General features: G+C 43.1%; 1 protein-coding gene across 6 annotated transcripts in view; it reads right to left on the bottom strand.

Annotated features, from left to right (window-relative positions):
- SRGAP3 (SLIT-ROBO Rho GTPase activating protein 3) overlaps positions 1 to 5,040 on the bottom strand; it is a 228,604-nt gene extending 223,564 nt beyond the window's left edge. For 2 of the 6 annotated variants that reach the window (XM_016134853.2, XM_036218675.1), the window contains exon 1: positions 4,241 to 5,039. In XM_016134853.2, coding sequence (XP_015990339.2) covers positions 4,241 to 4,307 — 67 coding nt within the window. In that variant the 5' untranslated portion in view covers positions 4,308 to 5,039. Of the gene's footprint in view, positions 1 to 4,240 lie in introns of all 6 variants that reach the window. The other 4 variants (XM_036218676.1, XM_036218677.1, XR_004950334.1 and 1 more) reach the window with 3 other exon arrangements.
- Between the last annotated feature and the right edge of the window lie 6,970 nt (positions 5,041 to 12,010).

Here is a 12,010-nt window from a genome sequence, read left to right on the forward strand (position 1 = left end):
TTCACAATACCCAGCACAAGACTAAGAAAAAGTAGATACTCAATGTTCATTAAATGAATTCATAAATGAATGTATTCTCTGTCATCTTCTTCAATATCTACCTTTCTTCCTTAAAATTACAGTTTTGTTATTAAGATAGCCTGAAATGATTATAGGCATGTAATAAAAAATAAAACATAAAAGTCAATCACTGAATTTCTACTTCAATTTTCCATTAGGTTGAAATGGAAATGGGAACTCTGAATAAATGTAGAACAGACCATTATGTCTGACAGCAAGATGAATTAGAGCCCAGGATACTGAGAATGCCTGCAAATAAGATTACCAAACACTATCAGTGATCTTTGAGGGAATTGTGAAAAATAGGATCGGTACCAAAAAGCTGTAGATGGGGAAATGTTGTTCTAATTTCAAAAGAGGAATGAAATTAAAGCTTGCCACTTCCAGACTAGAGAATGTGATATCACTCTTTGACATGGTTCTTGAGCAGATTCATAAAGGGACACTGGTGAGCACCTCAGACAGGAAGGAACGTCTATTTGGAGCAGTATAGGGTCACCAAGAGCAAGTCATATTAAATTCACTTCATTTTCTTGTCTGATAAGGCTCCTAGCCTAGTGGATTGAAAAAATACAGCAGATATAATACATATGGTACAATGAGGGAATGGGCAGTGAAAAAGGCTAATTCAATCCCTGGACTATATTAATAAAAAGCATTACACACAGCTTAAAAGAGGTGACCATTATTTTCATTCTCTGACCATTTAGAATTTAATACCACTCTTGAAGAAGGCTTTAGATAGTATTACCTTTTGGAAGTCCATTTGGCAAAACCTCTTTAAAAGTTTAAAGCTCTCATCCAGATTTCTGGCATCTGTTAAAAACCTAAAAGATCTGGCTGGGCCTACATTCCTAAATGGTAACAACTGGTTGGATCCAAGTAGTGATTGCCCATTTGGACAGGACATGTCCTCTCAGGCCCATCATAATCACCACTACCCCTTCTGACACTGCCCTCACTGAACTAGCAGACCAGCTGCCACAAATCATCTTACTTGGCCAGCTTCATTCATTTATTCTGTGTGCCAAGCACCCAAAAGCACTGGAGTTTGCAACCCAGAATACAGCGGATCCAAAGGAGAGTGAAGATAAGCAGTAGTGAACCATCGTATATCAGCAAATGAGGATGATCATAGTTAAGGGCTACATAATCAGTCTCCAAACATCCAGTGGGAAGTCATAGGAAAGTAGCATCTTTCTTGTTCTATGAAGTCCCAAAGGGAAGCTGCTATAGAACCAATAGGTGGTTGAAAGAGAGACATATTTAACCCAACATAAAAAATGTTTACAACAGCCAGAGCTGTCCAAAGATAGAGTATGTGGACTTTGGAGGTAGTGAGTTCCCCATCACTGAAAATGAGCAAGTATATGGCATACTACTGCATCGCAGGTATTTAATCAAAGGGATTCAAGTATCTGATGAGGTATGAGAAGGCACACATCTGAAATTTTCTACAATAGGAAAAAATAAACTGGTTTAAAACATTCCCCTTTGTTAGGTCAACATATTCGTCAAAAGAGATAAAAGAGTAAGTCTACGAACTCAGTATCATTTTTAAAAATCAAAAAGTTCCCCCCACAGAATTCATAGAGGACAAAATCTGTCTAACTAGGTGGAGTATTTGCATCAAATTGGTCAAATGCTACCCATGGAGAAAGGTAATTGGCATCGAGCATTATGTTTGGCGATTGGTCAAACATTCTTCAGAGGCAAGCAACAAAGGCAAAGGATCAAAGTAAGACGGCAAACAATGGAACTTCATCAAGAGGCAGCCAGCCCAACCACAAAACTGCCATCTGCCACTGACATCAATCCTCTAAGGGGCAGCTGCAAGCAAACAATGTATCAGGGAACACTGGGCCTGGCAGAAAACCTGCTGCCCTCACATTTCCAGCCTTGTGACCTTGGGCAAGTCATTTAACATTAGAAGGCCTCAGTTTCCTCACTTCTCAAAGTGAGTTCATGCAAACCCTTTCTGTATCTTGTGTAGGCCAAGAGTAGTGATGTCTGGGAGTAAGCCATAGAAACTCTAGAGCCCTGTACAAACAATAATTATGATGATGAACATAGAATTTTGAACAAAAAGATTCCAGATGGTTTTGGGCACAGCAGCATCCTGACCTAAATCGTGTGGGTGTCAACTCTAAAGGAATAAAATTAAACTCTTGTAAACAGAATGCAGAGATGTTTAGTGTCTGGAAGATACAAGATCATTTGGACAAATTTCCTGCAAAATGTATTACTTTGTATTTGCTAATTTGCTGTTCAAATAAAGGTGAAAGATAAAAAGTAAAATAATCATTCAGAGCAACAAATGCTTCATTTATCTTCATGCAAAGTTCACTGGCTCAATGGTAGCAGCAATCTTTCAAAAATAAGATCAGCACATCGCCTACCAAGATGATGCTTATAAAAACCCCGACCTGTCCAAAACTCAGCATCTCTTTCTCTAGTGTGGCATTTTTCAGGGGAACCTCAGTTTTTAAAAGATCAGCCCGATTAGTCTTATAAAATATAACCTCCCTAAAAAGTATGTATGCAAAGACTGAAACTGGGCTTTTGTATTGAGTAGTCAGGTGAATTCAAATCTCTGACCAATAAAGGGCTAGTTTGAAAATTTTCAGCAATACTGAAACATCGTAAGTCAGTTTTCTACACTGAACTGAAAACTAAAAGGGAGGAGACCAGGGGTAAGGAAGGTTTTCTGCTTATTTTGCCCTGGGGTTTACCCAAAGGTGATTATCATGCCAGGTTTGACCAGAACTAAAAAGCACAAGACGGTTGGTGAGACTGGAAAAAAACCGAAGCCCTCCGCTAATGGCTGCTCCCCTCCCAAAGTTTCCCAAGCATCTGAAGCGTGTACAGCAGCTGTGGATGCCTGGCCTCCCACCGCTCCTGGGGAGGCAAGTGGCCTCCCTGGATCACCGAGTCTCAAACTGCAACAGCACCTAGAAGCAGGTGTGGCAACCTCAAATCGCCTGAGCCGCAAATAACCAACTTGCTCAATAGTCCACTCATCACCTCAAAGGCAGGCATCAATATGCCCACTGAAAATGTATTCTGTCTTCACTCTCTCTGACAGACCACAACACACCCTTGTCACAGCAAGGAGAACTATGACCAGAAACAAAACAGATGCTAAGAGGCACAGGCCCCGGCTTCCCTTAGGGTACATCCTCGGAGAAAGAGCGAGCATGGTGGATGGTGCTTTTAGGTCTTCCTTGCCAAAGCCAAGCCTAGAACTAATGAGGGTGGGAGAAGCCTAGCCTGAATGAGGATTCTGCCTGCATTTGTCTATGCAATTGTGTCCAGCTTCCTACTTCTACTTGCTAGTGTGGCTTTAGGGAGCGGCTTCTGAGAGGAGTGTGTGCCTAGTGGCACCAAAGCTGGAACAAGCAGCCAGAGGTCATCCCACCCTTCTGGCAGGCTTCCCCTGGCACCACGAAAGCCAGGCAGCACCTACCAGCCGGAACAGCACACTGAGCCGTTGGCTTTGAATGAAGGCTGATGACCCTAAATGCTAGTGCACGGATGGTGACTGGGGCTGCACACCGCAAGAGAATACATTTTCTGCACCAAGCTCCCTCTTTATACCTAAATGCCTGCATTAGTGTGGATCAATATGCCCCATAACAGTTAATCCATGGCAACCCAAGCCAGCCTGAGAGACACTGACAAAGCCGTGCAGCCTCCCCGGACTGCTTCCCTGTGCTCATGCATGTGAATCCCAGCCCAAAGAAAGGGGCAGAGGCAAAGCAACAACAAGAAGAAGAAAGAAGAAAATAGCAGACCATAACAAACAGGCACCCTATTAAGGGACTTTACCATGGGAGGAGGGAGCAGGCGGTGACTAGCAAAATGCCCTTACAGTGACATGTCACGGCCAAGATGATATAGCGTATCTGAGACACTCCTAAAGCCGGGGTAAGATCCTCCTCTCACACCTGCAATGCAGTGATTGCTGCTGCTCTATAATCCATACTCCCAGCCCCAGCACTCTCTGCAGTTGAAACCAGTCTGGACTTGTACGGCTGCCACTGTTCCTCCTCACAATAAGATTATTGATGCATAACAACATTTCATGATGGCAGGGAGGAAAAGGGGGGTTAAAAAAAAAGCCAAAGCAAGGTAATAAGGAAAGGGGAGGGGAGGCATGACTCCCCAGACCGCATCTCACCTTTTATTTGGGCTTCGTATTCGGCAATGATCTCTTTGTCTTTCTTGAACTTAGTTTGAGATGACATCTTCCAACGTGGCCACAGGCGCTGACAGGCTATTTGATTTATTTCTCTTTTTCTTCCCGAGTTCTCTCTCAAGCCTTGGTAATCACACGGCTCTGGTCGATTTCACAGGTTTAGGGGCTAATCTCTTTTACTCAGCTGCAGAGCCAGGGGGAAAATCCCTCTTGTTCTAAAAGGAAAATTCTCTTTACTTGCCGAAAAATGTCTCTAGTAGCTTGGTCTGGTCGGCTCTTCTTGCAGAAGAAGAACCACCACCCTAGGAGCACCGTAACCTGCCCCAGATTTTCGAGATTTTTCTTCCAAAAAATAATAACCAAGAACACGCTCTCTCACACACACACTCACGTGTGCACTCGCACACTCATCTGTACATGCACACACACAGTCGTCACGCACATGCACACATACACACACACACCCTCACTCACACCCACTCACCCACTCACACACACACACACATACACACACATCCACAAGAGGCACAGCGCCTCCTCGATCTTGCAGTCAGCCCCCAGCTGGCTTTCCAAGGCTCTGCTAAGGAGATGGTCAGGTTGCCAAAGGACTGGTCATCTCGCATCCTCCCTCCCTTCAGCGCCTCTGGTGTGATGTACAGTGAGGATCAAAGCCAGGAGAGAGAGAGAAAGAAGTTCTCCCGCTGCAAGGCTTAAGCTCCGGTGAACCCAGGGATGGACTGCTCGCCCTGCAGGGCTGGCAGAGAGCTCTCCCACCGCCCTCGCCCTCGTCACTAAGCTCCACCTCCTGGATTTTATAACAACTGACACATTGTAGCCTACAGGAGAGCAGAACTCACTGCAAGCAGAAAGGGGAAGAGATTCTCACAAAAGGGAAGACAGCAGGAAAAAGAATCGGGTTAGAAAGGCCTGAGAGGCCACTACAAACTCCTACCACTAGCAGTCAGGTTAGAGATTTTTCTTCCAAAATCTCAAAAACGTCGAGCTTTTCTTTGCACTGTGCAATTTAATCCAGTTTCTCAAAGCAACAGCTATGCGACAGTTTGTCGCTCTGCGGGGATTGTCTAGCAGAGGAGAGGGGCTGACCCATGTAGGCAAACTCATTAATATTTGTTCAGCAATTGCGGGTGGCATGGGCAATGCCAAGCGTTTCAGACATGCAGACTTGCAAAGCCCTTGAGAGCAGGAATGCTGGAAACAACCAGCTGCCTCAGTGTCTCGCGGGACTTTGGGTAAATCAATAACTCAGAGTCTCGGTTTCCTCATCAGTAAAATGGGCTCTTTGAGGGCTTTCTCATTCATTCTTTCAACAAGTATTTATCGAAAGCTTACTATATGTCAGGCATCGTTCTGGGTATGAGAGTATAGCAATGACCAAAATATGAAAAAAAAAATCCCCATCCCCAATATTCTCAGTAAAAGCAACTTGAAGCAGAACTCATAATCCATTGTGAATGGTGCCTCCTGGAAAGAGGCCCTGGGAGGGACAGATGAAAAATAAGCAAAATGAGTAAATTATATAACAAGGTAGATGATAAGTGCTCTGGGGAAGAAAATATTGCAGGATAAGCTACTTCAGGAATGAGGGAGCTCTTGGGAGGATCAAATAAAAATGTAAAGCCAAGCTTAGCACAGTGCCTAGCACATAAAAAGCACTCAATAAATGATAGCGATTATTATTGCCCATGATATCCTCCTCCCCCGCCAACAACCTAACAACGTAGTATAAGTATCCCTCTTTCACAGAGCAGAGGCATGGATGTAAGAAGTGACCTACCCAAGGTCACCAGGATTCAAACCTAAGCTGTCTGACACCAGATTCTGCCCGTGTAAATGCTCAAAGTCTCCTGTATTCTACTAGAGAGCTTAAATCTATTTCATGTGTCCTTAAGGTAGAATAACATTTGTCCTGTGAAAATAAAACCAAGCACAATATGGTTACTGACCACTGGAATTTCACATATTAAGATTGTCATTAACACGTATTGTCCTGAGTATGGTATGTTCACAAGTTTCTCAAAATAGTCTTCTAGTTGCCTTTTCTGAATATATGATAACTTACTTGAGTTGGGTTCAGAAATGAATAGATTATCCATCCCAATCCATTGAGGCTTCCTAGAGAAGGTGGCAGTTATAATGGTCTCCCCAGATAGGCATGGTGAAGGGATAGGGGTACAGGGCATTCTTATGGAGTGAAAAGTATGAGCTAAGATCTACAGATAAGAATCCACACGATCTGCTTGGAGAAAGCACTGGGAGAAGTCCAGCTGGTGAATCACAGAGCTGATTCCAGCTCGCTAAGTTCAGAAGTAGATGCCACTGGCCGGCAATCATTGCCATCACTCCCCGCCCCCCCGCCCCACCTCACCCTTCTCATAAGTGTACTCAGGCCCTCACCCTCTTCAGTTGTCCTTTGGACCAGTTTAAAACAGAGAAAGTCACACATGTTACCTGAGAAAGATGTACTCAGAGATTTAGCATCCCTGCCTCAAGCCTAGACTCTCAAAGGAAAATGGAAGTTAGCATCATGCACTTCGGCATGTGAGAGGCTGAATTCCCACTGACTAGTTCTGAGAACTGGAGCAAGTGACTTAACTTGCTGGTTGCCCATTTGAGGCATGAACTAGTAAATGTCAGCTATTCTCCTCATTACCAAAATTTTAAATCTGCAAATATTTCTGGGACATCCATGTGTAGGGCACTGAATCACAGAACTATCACAAAAAAAATCCATGTGAAATTGAAGCAGAGTACGGTACAGAGCTTTGTGCTAAACGGCCAAAGAAGCTGGATTTTGGCATAAGACGGATGGTGATTTAAAATCTGGCTCTGCCGTTTGTCAGCTTGTGAGGGGCCTTAGTTAGATCCTGTGCCTTCTCTGAGCCTCAGTTTCCTCAACTGTAAAATAATGGTTATCTCACTCATTGCACAGGATCTGATGTGATCAGGGATTTAAAGTATCTGACATATAGCAGAGGTCCCACAGATGTCATTTCTTTTTTAAGGCCCAGCCACAGTGGACCTAGGACAAGAAGGTGGGGCTCCACAGGTAGCCAGGTTAGGAGCAAGAAGAGAGGACAGAAGGAAAAGGGAAAAAGAAAATAATGTTGTGTCCCCTGCAAATACACCACCACATGCAGTAAATTCACATTATCTGGAATCTTCTGTCCCAAGAAGAGGCGATATGACCTGGGCAGGTCCCCTAGCACAATATCCTCGTCCTTTTCCCTCCAATCTTTCCCACAGCTCAGCCCAGTTTCACAGCTGCCCTTCTGTGACACTCCCCTCCAGGTGGCCACCTCTTCCTTGTTACATGAGAACAAACTGCTATTCCTAATATACATACTTCATGTGATGATAATAACAGAAACCAGATTTCTTCCCAGATAAATGTGGAATGAAGCAGGGGAAGGAGCTCTACCATGTGACTTGATCTGTGCCACCCCCCACCCCCCAGAATGAGAATACCCCCTGGAAGGGTATATTCCATTTCCCTCAAGCTCATTTCCTGGATTCTTTTAGATATTCCTGAATTATACTAATAGTTAGTGTTTCTCAAGCCCTCGTTCCATACAGGAACCAGGCCAAGTACTCTATATAGATTTTACCACTGCTATAACCCAATTAGTCAAGTGCTATAATCATCCTTATTTTACAGATGGGGAAACAGAGGCACAGAGTAGTAAAGCAATCTGCCCAAAGTCATACAGCTAGCTACTAACTGAATCACATTCACGCCCAGGTCTAAACGATATCAGAGCCCAAGGACTTAACCAATTTAGAATTCTATCCCAGAGCAATCATCATAATGATAATTGTTGTCAAGTATTGAGATCGTTTTTAATCAATAGTGTTCAATCTAAAGTTTGCCATTAAAAAAAGAATTTGTGGTTAAAAATATATAGAAAACATGTCACAAATAGCCATTGATGAGGCTTAAATTACAAGTACAGCTAAATAGCACAAAACTCACTGAACTGGTTTCTTTTCCTGGTAGAAAAAGAAAAAAGAAAAAAAAAAAAAAAGACTCTACTTGAAGGAAGAATGACCAGAATAGTTTTGGGTTTAATTTTATTTTTTTGGTCAAATATGAAACCCTAAAATGACAAATAAGAGTTGACATCTTTTGTGACATTCTCCACATTGCTACCAACTAAAGCATCTTTGGCCAGCTCAATGAGTAATTCTGTCCTTCAATCTCTGCTCTGCAAAATTAAAGCAATAACAGAACTCAGCTAGTTAATGCCAGAACTGATACAATTAATAGTGATGATGACAATATGCCTTGTGTGTATATTGCTTTCTATTTTATAAAGCCCTTTCATATCATTTCTCTTACTTTACACTCACAATAACCCTGGGGGACAGGTGGGGCTGTTTTTAATCCCTGTTTGATTGATAAGAAATAAGTGGATAAGTGGAAGCTTTGACTGGAGAATTATTTTATAACCTCAAATATAAGGATGGCCTTCCTGTTTCACAAAACCCATCTGACAAATTCAACTACATAACAATTTCTTCAAAACTATGCCTGGCAAAAGCTACCATAAGCCAAGTCAAAGACAAATGGCAAACTGACATACAATATTTGCAACACCTATCACAGGCCAAGGACTAATTTCCCTGATATACAATTCAAACAAATAACTCGTACGTGAATATTCACATCAGAACTGTTCACTATAACCGAAAAGGGGAGACTAACTCAAATGCCCATCAACAGATGAATGGAAAAATAAAACATGGTCTATTCATACAACGGAATGTCACTCAGGAATGAGGCCTAATGATGCTAAAACGTGGAGGAAACTTGAAAACGTTAAGCTAAGTGAAAGAAGACAGACACAAAAAGATCACATATTGTTTGAGTCCATTTATTTGAAATGTTCAGAATAGATAAACCCATGGAGACAGAAAGCCGGTCAGTAGTTGCCGGGGGCGGGAGGGGGGTGCGGAGAAATAGGGAGTGACGGCTTAATGGGTACGGGGTCTCTTTGGTAATAATGAAAATGTTTTGGAACTAGATGAAGGCAATGGTTGCACAACATTGTGAAAGTACTAAATGCCACTGAATTGTTCATCGTGAATGGTTAATTTTATGTAATTTTATGTGACGTGACTTTAACCTCAATAAAAAATTAATATTAAAAATGTTCCTTCAAATCTATGAGAAAAATGCCAACAACCCAATAGAAAAATCAGTAAAGGATATGAATAGCACTTCACAGAAAGGGAAGTATATATGAAATGTTAATCAACTTCATTCACAATGAACATGAAACAGGCATGGCTTGATCCAGGGACTTTAACAATGTCAACAGGATACTATGTGTCTTTCGCCAGCTCTCCATTCTGCTTTCCTTTATGGTGGTAGGCTCCTCCCAGAAGATGGCAAAGGTGGCCCCCCAACAGCTCCAGACTTATATTCCCCCAACTCGGCAATTCCAGCAAAGAAGGTGGTCTTTCCCAGGAATGGTCATCTGGCTTGGGGTGAGGGGAACAGCAATCACTATGACCAGGGGGATGGAAAGTTCTGCTTGGTGAGGCCTGGATCATAGGCTTGCCCCTGGAGCTGCAGGATGGGGTCAGTCCCAAACATTCCATATGGCTGGAGAGATTCTCAAAGGACAATCAAGGTGGATAGATAAAATCAACATGTGTCTGCTATGAAAAGGATGCAGAAAAGAAAGAAGGGGGATGGATTATCAGAAGAGATCCATGGAAAATGTGATAAAGTAGCTTGAAATTATCCAGCTTTGATGTTTATAAAGCACCTCTCATCTATCATCTATCCTTGGAGACAGGTAATATTTCTTCTGTTTTATAAATGAGGAAATGAAGGCACAAGGAAGCTCAAAGACTTCCCCAATGGGAGAGCAGGGATAGGATCCAGGGCACCTGATCGTATATCCAGTGCTCTTTCCCCTACCCATATAGATGCCACATCCTACTGAGAGACGCTGAGATGCACACAGGAACTCACAGGCCTCAGGCATCTGCCTACTTGGCTCTGTTAGGAAAAGGAAGGAATTTAGCCTCTTAGCAATCGAAACCTGTCACTAAACCTGAGGAAAGCTGCCAGCTGATGCAGCAGAAGTCCTCCGGCTTTTCGAGAAGAGCACTTCCCATTATACACCCCAGCTGTCCCCTTGTCCATCCAAAGACTAGGCAGGCAAAGGGGCAGTGACTCACAGCTGGGCCTCAGAATTCTAATTCTGAAAGAATAGAAAGTAGACCTTAAAACACTTGACCCCTTGACTCCATCACCAGCATAATTCGCTCACTTCTAACAATGACGAGGCATTTGGTCCGTGGCCTCCCCAGGGTTCAAGGGAACACTTATTCTACCTGGTGAGACCTTAGCTAGATAAATACTTCTGGCCATTCTCCCAGTCCGAGAAGGAAAAGTGAGTTAGCCAATTGGTGAATTTGGAAGGAGAGACTGAATTCACCCCTTAATTTTCTCTTTTTGGATCTGCAGGTTTACAGGAAGGGCATGCCCTGCTATGCTCTCTCAAATTTGCAGTAGGAGGAGCAGGGCCAGCTCTGACCCTGTGGAGGACAGTTGCTATGGCCCCAACTAGCTGAGACAGTTTGTCTCATTCAGGGATGGAAACTTAACTTGTCTTTTTGGACACACACCTAAACCATGTTCTTCAATCTAGTTTTATCATGAATAAAGTTTACATTTTGAGAAGCAGCAAAACAAGAAACTTCTGGAGCTGGTTTGGAAGGCTGGCTCTGCCACCCACTAGCTGTATGACCTCGAGTGAGCTGCTGGTTGGCACCTAGTAAGTGCCACATACCAGTTTGTTCAATAACTACAAAATCTCCATCTGTCTGTCTCCTTTATCTACTCAGTTGGTTCAAAACTTACAAGGGGAAGAAAGGGGTCTGACATGTTAAACCTATGAAAGTCCAACACTAAAGAACCTTTTTAGGGTTATTAATTGTAAGGCATGGGCTAATCACAGCAATGCATAGTCATGGGCATTTTGTCACATGGCCAAGAGTCTCAGTTCATTCAGGCTGCTATAACAAAATACCACAGACTGAGTGGCTTATAAACAACAAACACTTATTTCTCACAGTTCTGGAGGCTAGAAGTTCAATATGTGGGTGCCAGGATGGTCAGGTGAGGACTCTCTTCTGGGTAACTGACTTGTCATATCCTCACAAGGCAGAAGGAACTAGGGAGCTCTCGGGGTCCCTTTTACAAGGGCACTAATCCCATTTCAGAGGGCTCCACTCTCATGACCTTATCACCTCATTTCTTAACACCAACACATTGGGTGTTAGGATTCCAATGTGAATTTTGGGGGTACACAAACTTTCAGATCACAATGTCATGACACAAGGTCTCAAGCCAGAGCTTGCAGACAAACAGATGTCTTCCCAGGTCACAAATCCTCAAGATCAGCCAAGGGCAAGGAAGTGAAAGAGGGGACTATGAAGCAAGTGCATAGGGACAGTGTTCCAGGATCGGGACAAATGGACCGACCGGGAACTCCCAGAGTCTCAGCTTCATCTCTGCAAAGGGAGAATAATATGACTTCTTAGGGTTCTTGGGAGGATTAAATGAGAATGAATGAGGAGTCTTATCATATTGATATGAGGAATTATTAAAGTGCCCACGGAGCCCATGTATATAGTTAACAAGCATGTCCTCATCACCATAAATGTCCTCTATTGAGTACTGGGAGAAGCAAGAGATGATGTGACTCGATCAAGGTC

Source organism: Rousettus aegyptiacus, unplaced genomic scaffold, assembly GCF_014176215.1.
Source record: "Rousettus aegyptiacus isolate mRouAeg1 unplaced genomic scaffold, mRouAeg1.p scaffold_m13_p_4, whole genome shotgun sequence".
Classification (NCBI taxonomy): Eukaryota; Metazoa; Chordata; class Mammalia; order Chiroptera; family Pteropodidae; genus Rousettus; species Rousettus aegyptiacus.